Source organism: Meleagris gallopavo, chromosome 22 (assembly GCF_000146605.3).
Source record: "Meleagris gallopavo isolate NT-WF06-2002-E0010 breed Aviagen turkey brand Nicholas breeding stock chromosome 22, Turkey_5.1, whole genome shotgun sequence".
Taxonomy (NCBI): domain Eukaryota; kingdom Metazoa; phylum Chordata; class Aves; order Galliformes; family Phasianidae; genus Meleagris; species Meleagris gallopavo.
The window spans coordinates 4,872,785-4,892,345 of record NC_015032.2 but is presented as its reverse complement, the minus strand read 5'-3'; the positions used below and the strand labels follow the sequence as shown (position 1 = coordinate 4,892,345).

The 19,561-nt window shown below is 42.1% G+C and overlaps 1 protein-coding gene across 1 annotated transcript in view; it reads right to left on the bottom strand.

Annotated features, from left to right (window-relative positions):
- Positions 1 to 2,343: 2,343 nt before the first annotated feature.
- Positions 2,344 to 19,561, bottom strand: part of LOC100545133 (receptor-type tyrosine-protein phosphatase T) — a 37,981-nt gene continuing 20,763 nt past the window's right edge. The window contains exons 5-13 of the mRNA XM_019622178.2: positions 16,892 to 16,968; positions 15,939 to 15,975; positions 14,512 to 14,609; positions 13,022 to 13,138; positions 11,679 to 11,833; positions 8,897 to 9,032; positions 7,790 to 7,939; positions 4,777 to 4,950; positions 2,344 to 2,668 (exon numbers count right to left, since the gene is read on the bottom strand). Coding sequence (XP_019477723.1) covers positions 2,438 to 2,668; positions 4,777 to 4,950; positions 7,790 to 7,939; positions 8,897 to 9,032; positions 11,679 to 11,833; positions 13,022 to 13,138; positions 14,512 to 14,609; positions 15,939 to 15,975; positions 16,892 to 16,968 — 1,175 coding nt within the window. The 3' untranslated portion in view covers positions 2,344 to 2,437. The remainder of the gene's footprint in view (positions 2,669 to 4,776; positions 4,951 to 7,789; positions 7,940 to 8,896; positions 9,033 to 11,678; positions 11,834 to 13,021; positions 13,139 to 14,511; positions 14,610 to 15,938; positions 15,976 to 16,891; positions 16,969 to 19,561) is intronic.

The window sequence follows — 19,561 nt, the reverse complement described above, 5'->3', positions numbered from 1 at the left end:
TTTGTCTTTTTCAGTTTGAAAACCATTGAATCCAGGGTGTAAAGGTGAAGGAAAATGGCAGAAAAATGAAGATCCTACGTGGACGTGGAGTTAGAAAAGAACATTAAAAGATCTGCAGGTAAATGCAATAAAATCACAGAAGTGTTGTGTTAACGAGAAAATGGTACGCACCAACAAAATTAATCTTAATTCAAGCAAAGAAGAATTTTTCTGCAAAATGAACTTTTAATGCTGATACTACTGAATTCACAGCATACAAAACCCTACTATTCACACAAATTACGTTCTAAGTATTTCAAATCCATCTGGAAATAGATCATGGCAAGAAAATATTTTGCATGAGATCTCATTAAGAGTTTCCGCTGAGATTGTATTTTTCTGGTTTTTTTTCCTCCTATTTTCAAGAGTAATTTTTGAGAAGTTCTGCAACCACCAGGTGCTCATTTGAACTTGATCTCAAGCTTTTCAAGTTCAATCACTGTCAGTAATAATGTCAAGTGTGTGCATACCACTGCATTAATTCTCTATTCCTGTTCCTCCTTTGATCATATGGGGCTGAAATTGGGTGGGATATTAACGAGATTTTATGCATCTTTGCCCTGGTTATTTTCTCAAGATTACAAAAGCACACGAAGCCCACATAAGCAAGCTCTCCTTTGAAGGTTATCTTCACTCTTCATCCAGATTTTTAAGCAGCCTCCAGACCTCTTCTCAAAGCATTTGCCCAATAGGCAAGGAGATAGGAGCTGAGCTGTAGGAACCAACCTCAAGGTGCAGTGCGAAGAACAGAAAGATTAAACTTAACTTTAAAAATCACTGTTCATAAAGCAGGTCTGTGAATGATCACCCAGATCGACGTCTGTATGGTGCTTAAAATGGTCTGTTGTGTTCTCTGAAACATGGTTTGCTTTGCACTTCTCCCTGCTCACTTCCGCATTTACTACATTTCCATTTATTAACCGCGTACTTATTTCTAATCACAGCTCTTATATAAGCAAGATATGTATTTGTGTTTTACTCCTGTAGATGAGCGAGATGTGCCACCTGGCCACACAGATGTGGTATCTTCTGCACACAACTGTACACTGACAGTTGTGTCATGCTTATGGTGTAGCACTTGGGTTAGGCAACAACGAGCAGCTCGAGAACAACACTGCTGCACAGCAACAGCGCAAGCATAACGCTGTTACACAGTTACACTTCCTCTTCAGAAATCTCACCTTCACAACTGCTATCAAACTTTCACACCTTGCCTTGAGAGCTTTTAAGATACAAACTTTAAAGCTATCCTTGCTTCCTGCGGTAGCTGGGTGCGTTCAGCACTGGCTGCAGACTCAAGGTAGGTGACACCATGCTGGAATGACTGTCAAAGTGACTTAATGCACTGCCAAACCTCCTCTCCTGTGCCTGCAAACACATGATAAAAACAGCAACTTTCTAGGGAAAAAAAACACAGGTAAAGTCTTTGGCAGAAAGACAGTCGGCAAAAGTAACAGGCTGAGGCTGATGGGTTTGTGTTTTCTAGGAATGAGGTGTGAGAAAGAACTCCTAGTTTCCAGAAAATGTTGTGCTTTACAGAGTCAGCAAAAAAAAAGAAAAAAATGCAATCTGTTCCCACACATGGGCTCCAGGACTGCATAGAGGACTGCCACCAGGAGGGTCACTTCTGAGCACAGCCCTTACACAAACAGAAATGAAATCCCACAGCTTTCACCTGAAGGGATCTCCCCTCAGCCCAGCAAGCCAAAGAGACCAATGATCCTATTGCCTTCAAGGATGGTGAGGCTTCAAAGACAGCAAAGAGACAAAGGAAAAATTAATCCATGAAGCACCGGCTACTTGAGGGCTCTTCTCTTGTTTAACAAGTGCTGTAATGGGTGAATTAGCAATGCCAAATGTACTCTCCAGACAAATTGCATGATTGCACCTTTTTGAAAGCTGCTATTTTCTACCACTCATCAGCAAGGTGCCTGCAATCCACTGCAACAGCTCCTGCTCTGCCACCTCGACTTCTGAAAAGAGCACCGTGGTCAGCAGCCAAGGAACCAGGGTACACATGGCACTTGAAAGAAAAGAATGAGAAATGCACAGCACAACAAAAGCAGTGCGAGCTGCACATCTCACTACTACCAAATCTCATTGGAAAGCTCAGGGAGAAGATCCTTACAATGTTTTCAGCATAGTGCTGGGTTTTATTCTTCTGGATATAATGGGTGAGGAGGCAGGCATGCAGTACATATGCCTGGGAGGAAATGAGAATTGGTTTGGGAGGAAACTTAGGCCCACAACAGCAGCATACATAGATAGTTAATCGCTGTTAATCACAGTAAGAATTACTTGCCTTAGAAGGAGTCAAGTATGTAGACCTGAACCTTGCTCTTCCACAGTACCCCAAAACATTGCCTGTTACATTCCAGTTCCCATTATTTATTTTGTTTTATTTATTGGTCACAAGCAAATGGCTGTAGAAACCCCCTGAAAACCTTCTGGATCTGAAAATAAAGTTATATGGCTGAGATGATGAAAAATCCCTTACCTGTGCAGCATCCATCTCATTCAGCATCACTACGGAGGAGCAGTTATAATCAAACACCAGCCTCCAGAAGTCTGCTACGGTGTTGGGCAAAGGGTGCTGGGTTACAATAAAGGCAGCAGGTTGCTTGTGGCTCTAACAAAAGAATAAGATTAGTTTAAAAAAAAAAAATTCAATCAACTTTTATTCAAACGAATATTACACCCGGGAGGCTATGGCTAGGCAATCTGAGCCATTTAACCAGATTATACAAATCACATATCCTTCTCCTTGTTATCGCTGTGCAATGAATGAATGTCTCATAATGGGATTCTTTTGCACCCAATGAAGACATTTCATTAAGGAAGTGTCACAAGAGCAGAGATTACCCAAATCAATTATTTATATTTTGAGACTCAGCAAATAATACTAATTCTACTATTACTACTACTACTACTATCAGTAATGTTAATAATGGGAAACAAAACAGCTAGAAGCAAAGGCACTCCTTTCTGCTGCAGTGGACTCCAGAAACTAGAGGAGAGATTAGCCCCCATCTGCCATTGCTCCCCAGTGGCATAATGCTACCCAAGTGGCACATCTGAGTGGCAGCCATCCTTTAACAGGACATGGGGGAGTGGTCAGAGTCCACATCGCTGGCATTCAACTTCTGCTGCTACCTTTCACATCAGAAGAGCCTTCTGTCCTCAATTTCCCTAACCACGGAGTGGAGAAACTGTGGTCCCAACCTTTGCAGAGCTGTGGTAATGAATGTTTGTGAGGCACTTTGAGATGAAAGGGCAGCAGCTCAAAACGTTATCTCTTTCCAACCACAGCATGCAATGCTTAGATGAGCCTACAAATGCTCCGTCCTTTGTACTGTACATCTGTGAAGTAGACTTGAATCAAAAGGTATAATTCTGGGTTAAAAAAAATACCTATATCGGATTTTGGTTTTAAAGTAAAGAAATAAATAAATGCTCTGAGCGTTAAGCTAGTGGCTGTGGGGGCTGCCTTTTCTCCTCCCTGTGAGCCAGCTGTGGGTGCAATGGCCCCATGGTGGGAGGGGTGCTGTGCATGTCCTGCACCCCTCTGCAGAGTGGCTGCACCATGTTCTGGGGTGCACAGGTGAGCAGGTGATGGGAAGTGAAGTACGGAGAAGGAAAAGGAAAGCTGTTGGGAAGTGATGGGTCTGGAAGGGCTTCTCCTCTTTCTTTATACAAAATAAGAGTGATTAGCAGAGTTTTGTGTGGAAGGAGATGAGAGCCTTAAAGGTAAGGGAAGTTACAACAGGCAAAAACATTTCCAGGCTCTAGGTAATGAGAAAACTGATTGCACACCTGCAGATATGCCAGTGCACAAAACATATTTTAAAGAAAGAAAGTTAAAAGTTTCCTTGAGCATATTTGCAATAAAAACATCACAGTTTTGTGGAAAAAAATAAATCTAAAATTAATTCTATGACCATTTTTCTTAACCTCTTAAATGCAGTAGTATCACTATTCCCCAAAGCCTGAAAGAGGAGATAACAGAGATCGACTCTACTCAACTTTGCTGGGGAAAAAATGAATGACACTTCTCCCCAGATCATATTTACATATACTCTAATTGCAGTAATTAGCAGTTCGAAGGCACCTCTGTCCAAAAGCAGTTTAGGTACTACAGTAAAAAGAAACCATCAACCTAACTCAGCCACTATAGATGCCCCGTGCTGTGAGTCCATAAACAAAGTAAGGGAAAATGCCTTCAGACAGATTCACATCAGCTTAGCTCATGTCCTTCAGCCCTAAAGCTTTTTGCACATCTGATCCCATATTCTTAACTGCAGTAGCTCAGATAAATCACTCACTCCATGCCACAAACTGTTCTTTTCAAAGAGCTGACGTGGCAGCTCCTGGTGAGCATTTCTCTTCCCACCTGTGCAGCAATCAGTGGGAAGAGCCGTCCCACCACCCCTTCATTCATTTGCCATTCTAAGATGCACCCTCAGACTGCACGCTCACAAGCTTCTCAGCCAAAAGTTTTCCAGCAGCCCGAGGCAGAACGACACAGGCTGTGATTTATCACATTACCAAGTGACATGTTTCTGTGAAGGAGAGAAAATTCACGTGGCTTTGCCCAGTTTGGAGATATCAGACTCAGAAACTACAGGGGAAAAAAAAAAGCTTCTTGCTTTTGATCCAGTTCTCCCAGAAAAGCAACCCAAGAAGGAATAAACCCAGTACAGTGATAAGGGGACAGGGGGGATGTGCAGAGCTGCTTACATCCATGAGCGCAGCATTGATGTAGTTACTGGATTCGCCATCCACAGAGATGAGGAAGGGCAGGCACCGGTCCAAGGGCAGCACGTCCATGCAGCGGTTCTTGTCATGGTTCCTCGGCAAAAGGCCGATGCTGCAGTCCTCTGGTCGAACCCGCGGTGTCACAATATTGAGAGTCTGTGAAAGGGGCAGGGAAGAAGGGAAGGAAATACAGAAGCAGGCTGAGCATCTTTGAATTCACTTCCAGAAACAATGCCATCTCCACGGCATGCTTATACCAAAGAACAGAAGATCTCTGGCATCCCAGAGAAGGAAAAAGAACGAGCATGGAGAAGCTCGTTGCTGTCAGAATACATCACACTGCACATCCTCCTGAGGTGCCCTCCCACACACCATAAGCCCCAGCATAAATGGAGGGCACTAACCACCACGTAACAAATTCCAGCTGTAAAACACCACAGCAGTTAGATAATGTTTCTGTTCTTTGCAGAGGCTGGAAATGGCTGTCACAGCTGTGTGCTGCAGCTTTGACTTGGTGATGGAGAGAAGCCTCTCGAGGGTGGGCACACACACCCTTGCTCTTTGAGAAGATCCTGTGCACAAGTACCCTGAGTTCACCCACAGGCCAACTGGGTTCAAACCATCTCATGATTCCTCGGGCAAACTATTGATTTCTTTTAACAATACACACAAAAACCTAAGAGAAAAGAGTTGTTTTTTTGTTTTTGCTTTAAACAGTCAGTCAAGCTGTTGCCCTGTTATTTAGATTGCTCCTTTCCTCGTGGAGTGACATGCAGGCTGCTTCCTTTCCCCAGTCACACCTTATCTCTGGGGTCTTGCTGTCGGTCTTTTCCCCTTATCTGTCTTTCCCACAGCTTTACAGAATATGTTTCTTTAAATGTAATTTTCTTTTGTGTTATCCATCGACAAACCAGCCCAAGTTACTCAGCAGCTGTTAAAAACAGCAAATCCAAGTGAAAGCATCTTTAACACTGTCATTTAAGCCATGGTAGATCAGTAGCTATCTGATGGCATTTTATTTCTACTTGTCATGTTTTCTTTCCTGAGCAAAGCAGTCATGCTGTGAATTCCTTTGCAACCAACAGATGAACACAAAATACTGAGAGGCCAACCATTTTTACAGAGGGGCTGACTTCATCCAAAGAGAGGTTGTGAATGGAGAAAGGAGAAGGGTCAGACAACCTGTTATAGGAAGTTACATATAGAAAAGTAACATCAGAAATCTTGTAGTTGCTCTAAATTATGCACACAAGTCCCCTTACCTAGGATGGGAAGCAGGCAGTCTGGCAGGAAAGCATAATGAAACCTGAAATCTCTGACAGTGCAGATAATTAGGTGAGTAACTTGTTAGTGATTTACTCCTGACTATTTTATGTCCTTCCCTTTGCTCACTTGTTTTTTGTGGCTTACTCAGAAAATAAAGACTCCCCAGAATGAGCTTTTATATGTTCAGGCAATGTGCAGAGCATGAGAAATCTATCCAGTCTTACCTGAGGGACAGCGAGACCTAAATAATACAGATTGGACCAATAGATACAGTTAGATGAACTGGTTCATAAAGATTGTAGCAAAAGATACCATCCTATGCATTAAAGCCAAACAACTAAGGCTGAAGAATGCTTTAAGCTAAACCCCTGTAAAAATAGCATCCTAGTACTAGACAGCAAATGAACCTCTTATGCAAAGCATGGAGGAGCATTCCTTCCCAGAGGAGCTACCAGCCCCTGGCAGCTCAAAAGAACAAGCACACGGGCGACAAATCTCACTTCCTATCATGACAAAATAAGCACACTGAGTGGTGTCATTTTTTTAATAGTACAGCAGCACTTGATGAAGTCAGGCTTCGGCTCCCTCATGCCAAGCATCCATAGCCAGAAACGCTTTTACAGATCTGATATCACTTGATAAAACCAGATTATTTTTTTTTTAATTTGAAGTGTCATCAGTTGGGACCCACACTCTTTATCTCACTACATCAACCCTGATGATTCCCTGCAAGGTTTCAGATCAAACACATGTATTCTGTCTTCGTGCAGAGAGGGAGCGAATGAGGCATCTAGCTCAGAAGGCTCCTGACAGCCTCCTCCTGGAAAAGACACTTGGCTGAGGGACAGAGGGGCATCTCCCACAGTAAAAGCAATCTCCACCTTTTCACTGCTGACTAAGAACAGCTTCTTAATAAATACCAGTCTCTCTTTACAGTCAAAATCATCTTGCCCTAAATTTCCAACAGCATTATGCTGCTGGTTGAAAATCCTGAAGGGACTTACAGATATATTGAGAATCAGCCTAGGAAGCTTAATTCACTGTTCTGAAGGGTGAGTTGTCTGCTGTGTTGGAGGCACCCTTGCACAGAGCTGGCAGCCTCTGTGTCCCAAGCCCCATTTTATCAGAGTGGGATAAGTACTGCTCTTAGCCCAGCAGTCCTTGTTTCTTGCTCTAGTCAAACAATGCTACTCCAGCACTTGTGAGTGTTATTATATGACATTTCAGTTCTGGTCACAAGGTATTCATAAAAATGTTCTGAGTGAACTGAGGGCTTCAATTCACTGAAAATTAGTATTAGAGAAAGCAGCACTCATGGAGCTCACTCTCTTTGTATGGAAGGACATCAACAAGTTGATTGTCAAGACTCTGAAGGAACAGACAAGCCACAAGAACAGTTAATAAGGGGCCTTGAGGCATAAATGTTTCTGCATAAATTACAGAAGGAAATGAACAACTGAATATTTGCTGAAATGAAAAGTACAACGTTATCTGCGGAAATTAAAATCCTTGCTCTACTGAGGTGATGGGAACTTTTCCTTGCCAAAGGCTGAAAATCTCATGCTTAAAAACAAACCTCTGCCCAATTCAGTACTAACACACAACAAGAATCACCAGAAATCGGACCTCATCTCAGTGTCCCTCTGCTACGTTGGAAATCATCAAATAGCACAGAAATTGATTAAACACCTTCAGTACACCAATTGCAATGACCAAGAGATGACATTACCTGAAACTCATCTTTTATCTGACTGGAATTGGTTTGTGGATCTATCCTGCTGATGTTGTAATATATGGATCTGAACTCACAAACTGGAATGGCCGTGTTGCCGCAGAGACACGCCTCCAAAATGGCATCATGGACAAATACATACTGTTCCTGCACAGGGGAGAGGATCAGATATTAAAGTCATGTTTTCAATACAGATCATGAAACATCATACTTTTTTTTTTTTTTCTTAAGTCATGCCTGCTATGCATATTTGGCTCAGTTTCATGTGGAGACAAATTACACATTGTGCTATGTGACAGCTTTGTGAGCATATTTCATCCATCACTGAATGTGAGGTCTCATGTATTCATTTCAAATTTACAAGTCTAATGGTAAATCACCCGTACTGGGAATGCTGGGACAAAACAGGGCTGGGCCAGGGGGGAATTCAAAGAGGCAATTGCAAGGCAATGGTCTCTTTATCACTGAGAATTTGGTTTGTGCTTCAGACCAATGACAATAACAGCACAAATGGAGGTCTGCTCCACCTGTTATTCAAAGATCCCGGAGAATCTGGTACTCTGGGAGAGCATATTTCCTTAAACAAAACATGAGATATGAGAAGCCTGCAAAGTTAAAAGTTCTTCTCTGTTTCAGGCTTTTGCTCTTCCATCAGAAGGGGAATACACATCATTGTGTAGTGGGATAACAGTCTGAGAGGAGTTTATACAGCTGCTAAATGGTATGTTCTGGAGCAGCTTGCTTCATCAGCACCCACTACTTAAATCCAGGATGTTTCACTGTTTGAGCTTGCACTTGATACAAAATAGGTACTGAGTTTGCAGTGCACCCACGAATGATTCAGGAGTGACCTCTTCTACTGTGAGAATAAATCAATCAGCAATGCTAAGGCCTAAACATCAATGTTCATCCTCCTGCCTTGAGGTCTGAGCAGCTGCCTGTGAACAGGATTCAGCACGCATCTGGCCACCTTTAGCAAAGAAAGCTCTGTATAATCCCATCACAGGGGAGGCAAGTGTTGACTTAATGAAGTGGTGGGCCCCTGTGAAGCAGAGGAGCTGCCAGGAAAGCAGCACAGGTCGGAGGAGACCTGCAGGCACCTACCTCCGTCTGCACCAAATTGACCCTCTGGGAGCGCAGCTCTCGCACGCAGTTAAATATATCAACCACACCTTCGTTCTCTGCCATGTCAAGCATGATGTCAATGGCAATAAAGCACCCTGTTCTCCCAGCCCCAGCACTGGAAAAAAGAAGAGAAGGCAATGAGGGTCCACACGATCCAGGGACTGTGCGGAGGCAGGGCTTTGTGGAGGAGAAAATAGATATACAGAAAATAGCTACACAGAAAATAGCTATACAGAAAATAGCTGCATGGACACAGCTGCTTCTCCTGAAAGCTGCTCCCCATGGAGTGATTTTTGTACTTAGTTAAATTAGCTTTGCATTTAAGAGAATGAGGTGAACTAATATTTCTGGGAATGGCAATGGGCCCAGGAAGGGACACAGAAAGCTTTGTTTTCTCGAATGTCAACAAAAACATCATTCTACAAAACCAGTCACTCTGATTTTACAGATCATTTTGCATGCACATCCACAAAGGATGTGGGAAAGCAGCCTCTGGGTTGCAAAGATACACAATTCAGAAGGGGTGGGAGTGGAATCTGCCTCTCCAAGGTTTTCCTTCTTGTGGGACTACTAAAAAGCATGCATGTGTACTCAAGAGAGCTCAATGGGAGGGGATTAGTTCATTTCCACAAACATTTCTTTTCTCTTAATGAGAAGGCTGGGTCCCAAGTAGGATGATTTCAAGTTATGGATTCTATAACATTATAGAGAAAGGAGCCTGAGGCTACTCAAAACCTTCAGCTTAGACCTCCCCCCAGCTGCCCATGAGAACTGAAGCATCTCTTGCAAAGTGTGTTGTCATTGTGTCCTCCTTCCCTCCTGGGAAATCATCCAAAGCTGTTTAGGTGTGAAGGATAGAGAGAGGAGAATGTCTCTAAACATAACACCGATGGAAAAAAGGAAAACTCAGCTCAAATCGGGGAAACTTCTGTTGCATGAAAACTCCAGCAGAGGCAAAAGCAAGGAGATATGAATGACCATACATTAATGGACCAGATTAATCAACTGCTGAATAGAGAGAAGATATTTTTCATTTGCAGAATTTTAATGAATAAATGGCATTTCCTCTCTCTTTATCTCTCAGCTTTTCAGAATTTTAACAAATAGTTATAACACTTCTATATTTAGAGGACCCCAGCACTTCATAAATATCGAATAGTGATAATATCCAGCCAGGCATCGGTAGGGAGAATTTGGTAATTACCACTTAAAGCAAGTCATTAAAATTCAAAAGCAGATAAATAACAGAGAGGAAATGGCATTTATTCATTAAAATGTGAAGGATGAAAAATTTCTTCTTGCTTTCTTGGTAACGATGAATCAGGTTCAGACTCCTTCCAAGGCCAGCTCCATGTCACAGCACCAAGGCAGCAAATTCAAGCCCCGAAAGCTCTGAAAGAATTCCCTTCTACCAGCTCCTTTGGCTGAGACACATTTTATTATGGATCTGATTCATCACTTGCTAAATTAAAAAAAAATCACACACAAAAAAACAACACCCAAACATCCCAAACTGTTAAAAAGATTTAGCTGATTTTCCTTTTCAAAGTAACTGTAGGACATAATCTCTCTGTTCCTCCTGATGGCAGAGCCCATCACTAGGAGGTAAGTGCCTGTGCACTGCTCAGGGTGAGATTCTGGGACACTCAGCTCTGCTCTCTGGCCTGGTGCTGCGTCCACATCTCCTTTCCAAAACAGGTGCACTGTGACTGCAGAATCACCTACTACAAACCCAAATTCCTTTTTTGCAGTAATGTCTTTTTCTGCATTTGAAGTCATGCAATAATGACAGTATTCTTAACCAGGCTATGCTACAGTCACAACTGCTTTCATTATAAAGTCAAAAAAAGGACATCGACCCACATCCAACACTCACTAGCACAGTCAGTTTTGAGGTCTGTTGCTTTCTTCTGCCTCATAATGACCCACATAACCCTGGGTGCCTCTGCTCTCCCAACACCACCAGCATCTCTGACTACATCTCTGACTGCTGGTTCCCCAAGCCAGGGACACTCTCCTCCTTACCCATGTACTGCCTTGCAGAGCACAGCCTTAACTTCAACTGGAAAAAGACAGTGCAGAAAGTGCACAGTACCAGCAGCAGCCCAGGAGTCTGCCAGAATGCAAATCAATAATCTGAATTCTCACAGCTGTAAAGCCAAGCAATTTTCCTCAGGCATTTGCCTCTTATTTCCTAGCTGGAAGGCACTGGGCAGGTTTTCAGTCTGAAATTCCCATTCAGACTTGGTTTTGAGGAGGCTGAGATGCATATGGCTGGTATCCATACCCAGGAAAGCAGAAAAACATATGAGATAAAACCTCTGACCCTTGTGCAAAGCTAAACTGCAGTACATGTGGGTACAAAAAAGCACAGTTGCTTTAAAATCCCTCTCTGCAGCCTTGTTTGTTTGTAGGCATCATCCCTACTGCCACATGAGGTTTGCTGTGGATAATGACTGGACTTGCTGTCCCAGATATTTACCATTTTCTCAGCTCTGCTGTGAGCATCTAAGAGAATATGGGCCACCAGAGAGTCTTCTACAATCTAAGGGCCCTCTCTGACCCACTTATCTCCAATTCATGCCAGCTAAGCTCCAAAGCTGCCACTTTAGAAAAGAAACCAGATTCCACTTCCCATAAGGCTGACAAATTAAACTCTTACACAAACAAAATGTTGTTTGTCGTTGTCGGACGAAAAGAAGAAAAAAAGCAGAAAAAAACCCTAAACCTGATGGAGGAAAGGCACCAAGAGCTCACATACCTGCAGTGCACAACGATGGGTCCTGCCTCTGGAGGGTTGAGGAACTTTACTTGCCGAACAAAGCCCAGGAGGCCCGTGGCATAGCAAGGAACCCCGTGGTCTGGCCAGCTGGTGAAGTGGAACTGCCGAATCTCTCGGATCTCATGGTAGCCTTTCTGAGGAGACAGCACAGCCTCTATTTTTCTGCCACCAATGTATTTTGCCCACTGCTCCCTACTCTCACAGAGAGGACTGAACAATTTAGCTCTAATCGTGTTCACTCCAAGAGATTTCAAGGTTAAGGATCAAGATGCACTCCAATTACAAATGAAGTGGCAAAGTATAGCTGAGGACTGTGGAGGTGAATGCCAGCACCTGATTCAAACCTGTAGTCTCAGTGTTCAAAACCAGCTCACTGGGAACATTACAGGATGACTTCTGCCCCAGCATACCAGGGCTGCACTTTGCCCACCTCGCCTTTGGTGATACCTCCATAAACCACCACTCACAAATCCTTTCTGAGACACTGAAGCAAAAGCCTGGGGAATGAACAGTTAAATACAGAGGCCCCAGGAAACTGTAGATTTTCTGTTGCCTCCTGCCAAAAAATCTCGAGTTTGAGATTACAGCTGATGCTGAAAAGGGCAGAAAGTGGTACCTAGATCCACTACTTGGCCCTACTGGTAGTGTCAAGGGTAACACAGAAGTGTCAGTTAGCTGTGACCTTTTGCTATATAGAAAATGTATGTGGAGTTCACTAATCTGTCAGATTTTGGCATTAGCATTTCCTGTCAGGTTTTTCAGTGATTCAATGGAACGTGGACCTTGTGAGCTAGAAAACCTGAACAATATTCCCAGTGTGGCTTAGTAGTTATTTTTGAAAAGCTTTAAAACCACTTACTGAGTGTTTGGAGAGTAATTTGGACAGACCTGGAATACTCTGACATTTAGATATTCAATTTCTAATTGTATATAACATAAATCTTCCAAATCCTGCCAATTTGGGGACAATTTTAATAGTTGAGCTTTTATTATTTCTCTTGAAAAAGAAACCTCTCTGGTATCCAATTTAGCTGATACCTTTTCTTCACCTACAGTTTTCTGCTGTGAATTGGGATAGCCAACTACCTGCTGGCTTTTGGATTTATTTAAACTTCACGCACTGTGGATTTTAGCTTTGTTGTTACATCAAGATGTTTAAATAAAATGAGAATATCTGTCAAAAATTTAGATTCCAGAAGTGAAAACTAGCCATACAGCAACTGTTCCCATCTGCATACCTCTGGATGTTTCACCCAGAGTTCACATTTCAGATCACAAACTGAGTGTGACATCAAAAATCAGCTGACTGAAGATTTCCTTACCTTTTGTACAGTAAATGTGCGTATGACATACTCTGCCAGTGGTTCTGTCTCAATTAATGTGACTTTAATGTCCCCATAGACCTCTGTGTCATCTGGCCAGTACCGAACACACTTCACCTGGTGGGAAGGGAAAGAAAATATTGAGAGGAACTAGCTCCAAGTGAGGCAGAGCTGATCCACATTTTACCCCACTCTCAAGTTGAAGAAGACATGAGCTAAGGCTCATGAAAAAAATTAACTCCTCATATGAACACATAGCACTGCTTCTTTTAGAAGCCACGTGCAAAACTAAGAATAGAAATAAAAGCCAGAGCTTTAAAGCTCTAGGATATACAGGTTAACAAAGATTATAAAGCTACTAAATGCTCTAGCATGAAGAGGTGGAACAGCACCTAAAATCTCAACCAAATAGCTACTGCAAAACAGGTTCTATATTCCTCTTCAAGTCATAGAAAGAGGCTGTGATTATACGATCAGTTTAAGATTTGGAATTTTTTTGTTGGGTTTTTTGTTTGTTTGTTTGTTACACAGAGGAGTTTATTTCAAACTGAAGTGTCAGTAGAAGGTAGAATAGAATAAATAACAATAAATGAACAGAACCAGGCAGCACTCAAACATGAGATCTAAAGGAAATCAAACACAAAGCAGTTGAATTACTAGCAGTTGTGAATAATCTATTGCTTAAACGCTTCTTTTAGTACAAAGGGAATGGAAGGTGACAAACAGAAGGAGAACATTTTTGAAGTGCTGGTTTTTGGCTGAGAATCTCTCTAAACCAAAGACTACCAGAAGTGGGGAGAGAACGTGCCAGGGGAAGCACATCCCAAATGTGCCTCCTTCTTACTCTCCGAAGCTGGTCTGTGCCTCTGAGTCATTCCCATTTGCTCCCACTGCGGGCTTTAGCAATAGCCCTGTGCTAACACAGAGACTCCTGGTTAGCTGAGCCCAAGAGAGCAAAGCTGTGTATGATGAAGAGGCCAGTGCCCCTAGGCGGCCCCAGGATCCAGCTGTGCATGGGCTCACACCACAACAGAACGGTGATATTCTGAAATGATCAGCAACTCTCAGCTTTGAAGTATCATTTAAAAATCTCTTTTGATCAGTTCAAACACCAGTTGCACGTCCTCATGCCTCCAGATTTTTGTGGGTAGAGAATTACTCAAATTACACAGATAAAGAATAATTATTACAGAAGTACATTTTTTCCCTCTGTACTGAAAAAGGAGACAGCTCCTCAGCTAGCATAAATTTGTATAACTCTGCTAAAGCAAGACTTACAGCAGGAACAAGATCCTTATTAGTTTGGAAGGGAAGCAGCTAAGTATTACAAAAATCTAGCATTTTAGAGGAAAAAATTCCTGAGTGGTTTAATTCCTTTCTTCGCTACAGTAAGCAAAAAGAATTTCACTTGCTGAGCACTGTGCAGCATCAACACAGCGCTACACCCAGCAATGCTTTGTTTTTCTGTGATAGGAAAATGATCCCCTTACCCTGCCCACTTCCACCAAGTTGGTGACCATGACAACGCTTGCAGAGTTTTCTTGCCAAATCATTCTCCAGAAATCCTTCACTGTCTCTTGCATCGGCCCTGGGGCATGAGAAAAGACAAAAAGACATCTTCAGAGAGTGCATCTACTGCCAACAACTCATTCCAGTTGTTCCCTTGCCATTGTGCTGTTCTCACAGGATCCTACTCTCCCTTTCAGAGCATCTTTCTGTGGCTCAGGGCTATAGACACTGAACAGCCTGGAGCTCTCTGATGGATCAGACACCTCACCTTCCTTGCAGTAGGTATCTGGGATTCCAGCGTGCCAGAAACAGAGGTGATGGCTGTGTTGTAAACAGCGGAGATGATATTTGCAGTAGGAAATAATGTATAAGCAAAGGGATATGGATGAACCCCACAGTCACTCTGCAATTAAGGCAGTATTGAGATTTGTACCAGATGCAACACTACAATTCCTAATAGTTTATTAATTATGAAGGAGAAAGCATTCAGAAATTAGTCCTTTTTTGAGAGTCCCTACAAGGAAAAACACTGGGCTCCAACAGCCAAACAGTTAGCATCCACAAAAGATGATTTATTAGACTAGAGCTTCTTCTCTTATTCCCCTTTTCTCTTCTACCCTGTAAATGAACTCCTTTAGCCACTCTGCCCAAACTGCATCCTCCATGTTCTTTGCCATGATGCATTCTCTATACTCTTATAAACCCAGACACCAATTTTATTCTACTATGCTCTTTACTCCTTCAATAGGACAAACGTGAAAAAATTATAAAGTGGAATTAAAGAACAGGGTCATTTATGTGAATATCACGTTTCCAAAGGAGGAAGGAATGCATTGAAATGAGAATGAATAATTGTAGGGAAAGTGGTTATGGCCAAAGAGTTTGCTTGGTGATGTAGGAAAACAGCAACCCAGTGCAAAGAACCGCAGTTAGGAGGTTCATCATCTAACATGCTCAGCATTCAATTGTGTTGCTGAGGTTTTTGCTTCTTTCTAAAGGCACAGGAAACCAATTTACAGAAGGTGGTGTACAAATGCAATTTGCTACCAGTTCCCACTAACAAAAATTCATTGGTCACAGGCATATTCATACTGCCTTCCCACAGCAATTTCACTTCAGCAGGTAAACTCAAGCTCTATAAAGTCCCTTTTAGTTATAATCTTATATCTCATGCCCAAAGGGCACATTATAGATTGTTCTGCCACCTTTATGTCTACTCTTATAATTTAGATTTTTTTGTTTGAGCACCTTTAGTAGCTTGGAACATCTTATCTCCTTGCCTTCCGCTTCCCTAAACCAAGTTTTCAGATATTCCCAACACAGAAGATGTCACCCTACAAATAACTCTTGTAGCAATCTAAAACAGCAGAGATTTTACAAATATTTAGACATACAAGAATGAACTTGCCTTGAGTTGCAATGTAATGACGAGGCCGGTGGTACCCCTGGAAAAAAAGACAAATACGTGATGGCCTGAGGTCACAGTTAAACAAAGCACAGCAACATGCATTTTCACCTTCCGGGCAGCAAGAACTGCTCTGCACCAACACTGGTTATTGAATGCCTGAAGATAAGCAACAAGGTTGCCCTTTTAGATTTTAAGTGATGGTATCTCACTCTGGTCAAGTAATTTAATTAAAAACCCCACAGTGTCAGGATTTCATGACAGCAAAGAGAAAACAGGAATGGAACAGTTTCCACTATTCATTCCAAGAAACAGAAGTGTCATGCCCAGCTCTGGAAACTACCATGGAAAAAGCTGAATCTTTGTGCTTGAAAAACAGCAAAGGTGTGAGTTTTCCCCTGCACGATAACACTGAATGCCAGTGATATGTGACTTTATTAAGTGCATGTTTCAGTTTCTTCCATTAGAGATACTCTTCTGAACAGTGCCATGCTCCTAAGCATGAGGAGATGCATACAAGAAGTGCACGTCACTTAGCATTCTGTTTGTGCGAGGCAGGAAGCTTTTTAAAAGTTATTTTACAATGCTTAAAAAAATGTCAAGCCACTCACGCCTTCTGCACTGTGACTCTGTATGCAGTCAGTAAGAATCAGATATCCGCTAATGGTATTGTGAGGGGCTGATATTGATTTCCACATACATCATGCATTTACCCCACATTCCACTTGTGTTTGTGGAGCTGTCAGACATAGGAAATCTCCATCTGTCTAGACTGGTCAGAAAGAAGAGACTGGAGACCGAGAACCTTCTCCCTGTCACAACATGATGTCTGCATAGCGTTCATCTGTCATTCACATCAGACCAGCAGCCTGTCCCTACATAGCATGCACCACAAAGTGGTGAGCAGACTTGTCAGCAGCAGTGTTTGTCACATTGGGAACGTCCGTGAGCCTTACGTCTATGTAATTGGCGTTGATGTAGTCAGAGTGAGGGTCCCCATCCAGCAGCTGCAATCTCACTCTTGAATGATCATCTGAAAGAAGGAAAGAGAAAAGTGACAGTAACGATAAAGAGGACTTTGTCAGTGCTTTATTTTATCTGCCAATTCCTGCAAGTGAGTAATTGAATACTTACAGTAATAGTAAAAAAATATACTGAAAGAATATCAGAGCTATTCTAGTTCCTATACGCCCTTTCTTTTGCGTGTAAGATCTTTAGGTTAATGTTTGTTCATACTCAGTGCTCATTAAGTTCACTGCCATCACTATAATTTGTTACAGAGCTTTTGCAAAGACCAAAGACGCTACTTGGTTTGGGGGTCTTTCAGGAGGTATCTCCATTCCAAAAGCCATCTCCATCCTGGGAAGTAACAGCCCCCCTGGATTCCTCAGACCCATGGAAACTGAGACAAGAGCTAACACACAATCAGGATAAAAGTAAATATGCCCCAACAGAGGTAAGGAAGACTGAAGGAGAAATTCTACAAATAACAAGTGATGTAATCCAAAGAACAGAAGGAAAATACTGAAGGAAATCAGAGCTCTTTTACACAACCCACAGAACCCACTGCAGCAAAATGGCAGGTTCACTGCAGCAAAAACAAAGTGCTCATGTTTTTGAGGACGTTCAAAGTTACTTTAGAGAAGGCAATAACAGATATCAATCTTTTCCTCTCCCATTATCCTCTAGAGCTCAGATACAGAAGGGAACTACCCCAGCGGGCAGATTATGTCATAATTTTCCACCAAGAGAATATTTTGATCTTCCTCTGGAACAGCTGGTGCTGAGCTCTGTCAAAGCAGATACTGAGCGAGCTGGGCGTTGATCTGATCAGGGCTGGCAGTCCCAGTGCTGGCATGTAATTAATTGCAGAGCTGTTATCTAAGGACCAGTTGCTTGAGAAAGGCAGCCGGGTTATGGAGGTCACAGCCAGGCATGCTGGGCTCATTTCTAAAGGGTTTTTATAATGAAGCAGAATGCAGATTCCATTAAGTTTATTTCCTCCCCACTAGCTATGTAGACAGTAGCTCCCAGGCAGTAAGGCATTAATGGTTAGAAACACTTTGCAAAATATGAGCCTAAGAATGATTTACATTCAATTAAAAAGAATCATCACAATAAAACAAAAACGTGAGGCGGGATTCTGCAGTAACTCAGAAAGTCAGAAAGGTTTTAGCCATGACTTAATTAAACACAGAATCAGAGACGGATGTACATACAGCTCCGAAAACTGAGATTTCAATGTATATTAAATATTCATTTGCTCATGTAAAACAATGATTCTATACTTTGCTCATTATTTGAGTGAGAATTTCACACCACAAACGACAGCCACACTGTTGTATTTCTCAAATGCCATATTTGCATTCAGAAATGGTTATGCTGGTGAATCCATCAAAAGCTCTGCTATACTTGCATTAATAAATACAAGCTGTAAATGCAGGAGGTATCTTTCCCAAAGTGCTGATGTTGCTCCCAGCTCTCCACAATTACCGGTGCTCAAGGCAAGCACACTAGGAGTTGCAGTAAATCATGTGGTTAGACAGACAACAAAAGAATTTATACTTAGGGCAATTCAAACAGACAGACAAGAGGCTGATTAAGGTGGACATCTCGATGAAATACACCAAGTCTCCTGTAGCCAATTTCACACTTGCAATTCAAGGCAGGAAACTAAGCTAGTTAAGAACCACGCAGAACAAAAGCAAAGCAAAGCAATCCCTAGAGCTAATGGTTCTGAGGGGAACAGTTACTAATCATCCTTGTGATGCCACAGTGTAGCGATGTTATGAAAGTCTTGGCTTATTGCAATAATATAACTGAAAAGTTGTGAGACCAAAAATGACCCTGACGACAGAAAAGAATCTCAAGTTGTTTTTTTTAAAGTGGGATTTAGATGCTGTCTACACACAGTGTGTGGCTGAAGTGCTTTGCACAGCCACTAATGAAGAACCTGCCTCTCCTCATGTATCTGAACCAAGTTCACAAATCACATTTCAGCTCTGTGAGCCAATCCTTAGTTAGAAACTTAGAAAAAAATGGATGCCTCCTTAAGGGAACTGGCTGAGAGAGGTCTGAGAAGGACTGCAAAATGATCTCTGCCTTTAGGACAGTTATGGTTAAATGACAGGTGCTCTGCAGCTAATAAAAAGTGTTCCTTTTGTTCACTTGAACCAAATATGGTTATTCTTACTGGAAATAACAGGAAAGTGATTAATACTTGCAGGTGATTTGTTTATCTTAAGAGTGCAAACTGTGCAGCAGAAGAACTGTATATGTGTAATAATGATGTCTTAATGGCGTCTTTAATCATCAGTTCATAAGTTTAGGGGACCATTCTGAGTACAAGCTCATGGGTCTTGTGCTTACTTTTTTTAACTTACAGACTTTAAATGGCTTTTTAAAGAAAGGCAAGTATCCTCACTACTTCCAGTGACCAGAACAAATCCCTCATTCTGCACCCTTTCCACTGGACTACACTAGCCAAAGAGACAACAGATTTGGCACACTGAAATGAACACATCACTCCACTCTTCTACACGTTCAACAGACATCACAAAATCTCCGTGTGCCACAAATGCTTTACAGAAATCTCAGGGCTGCAAAAAATGGACCTAGTTTTACAA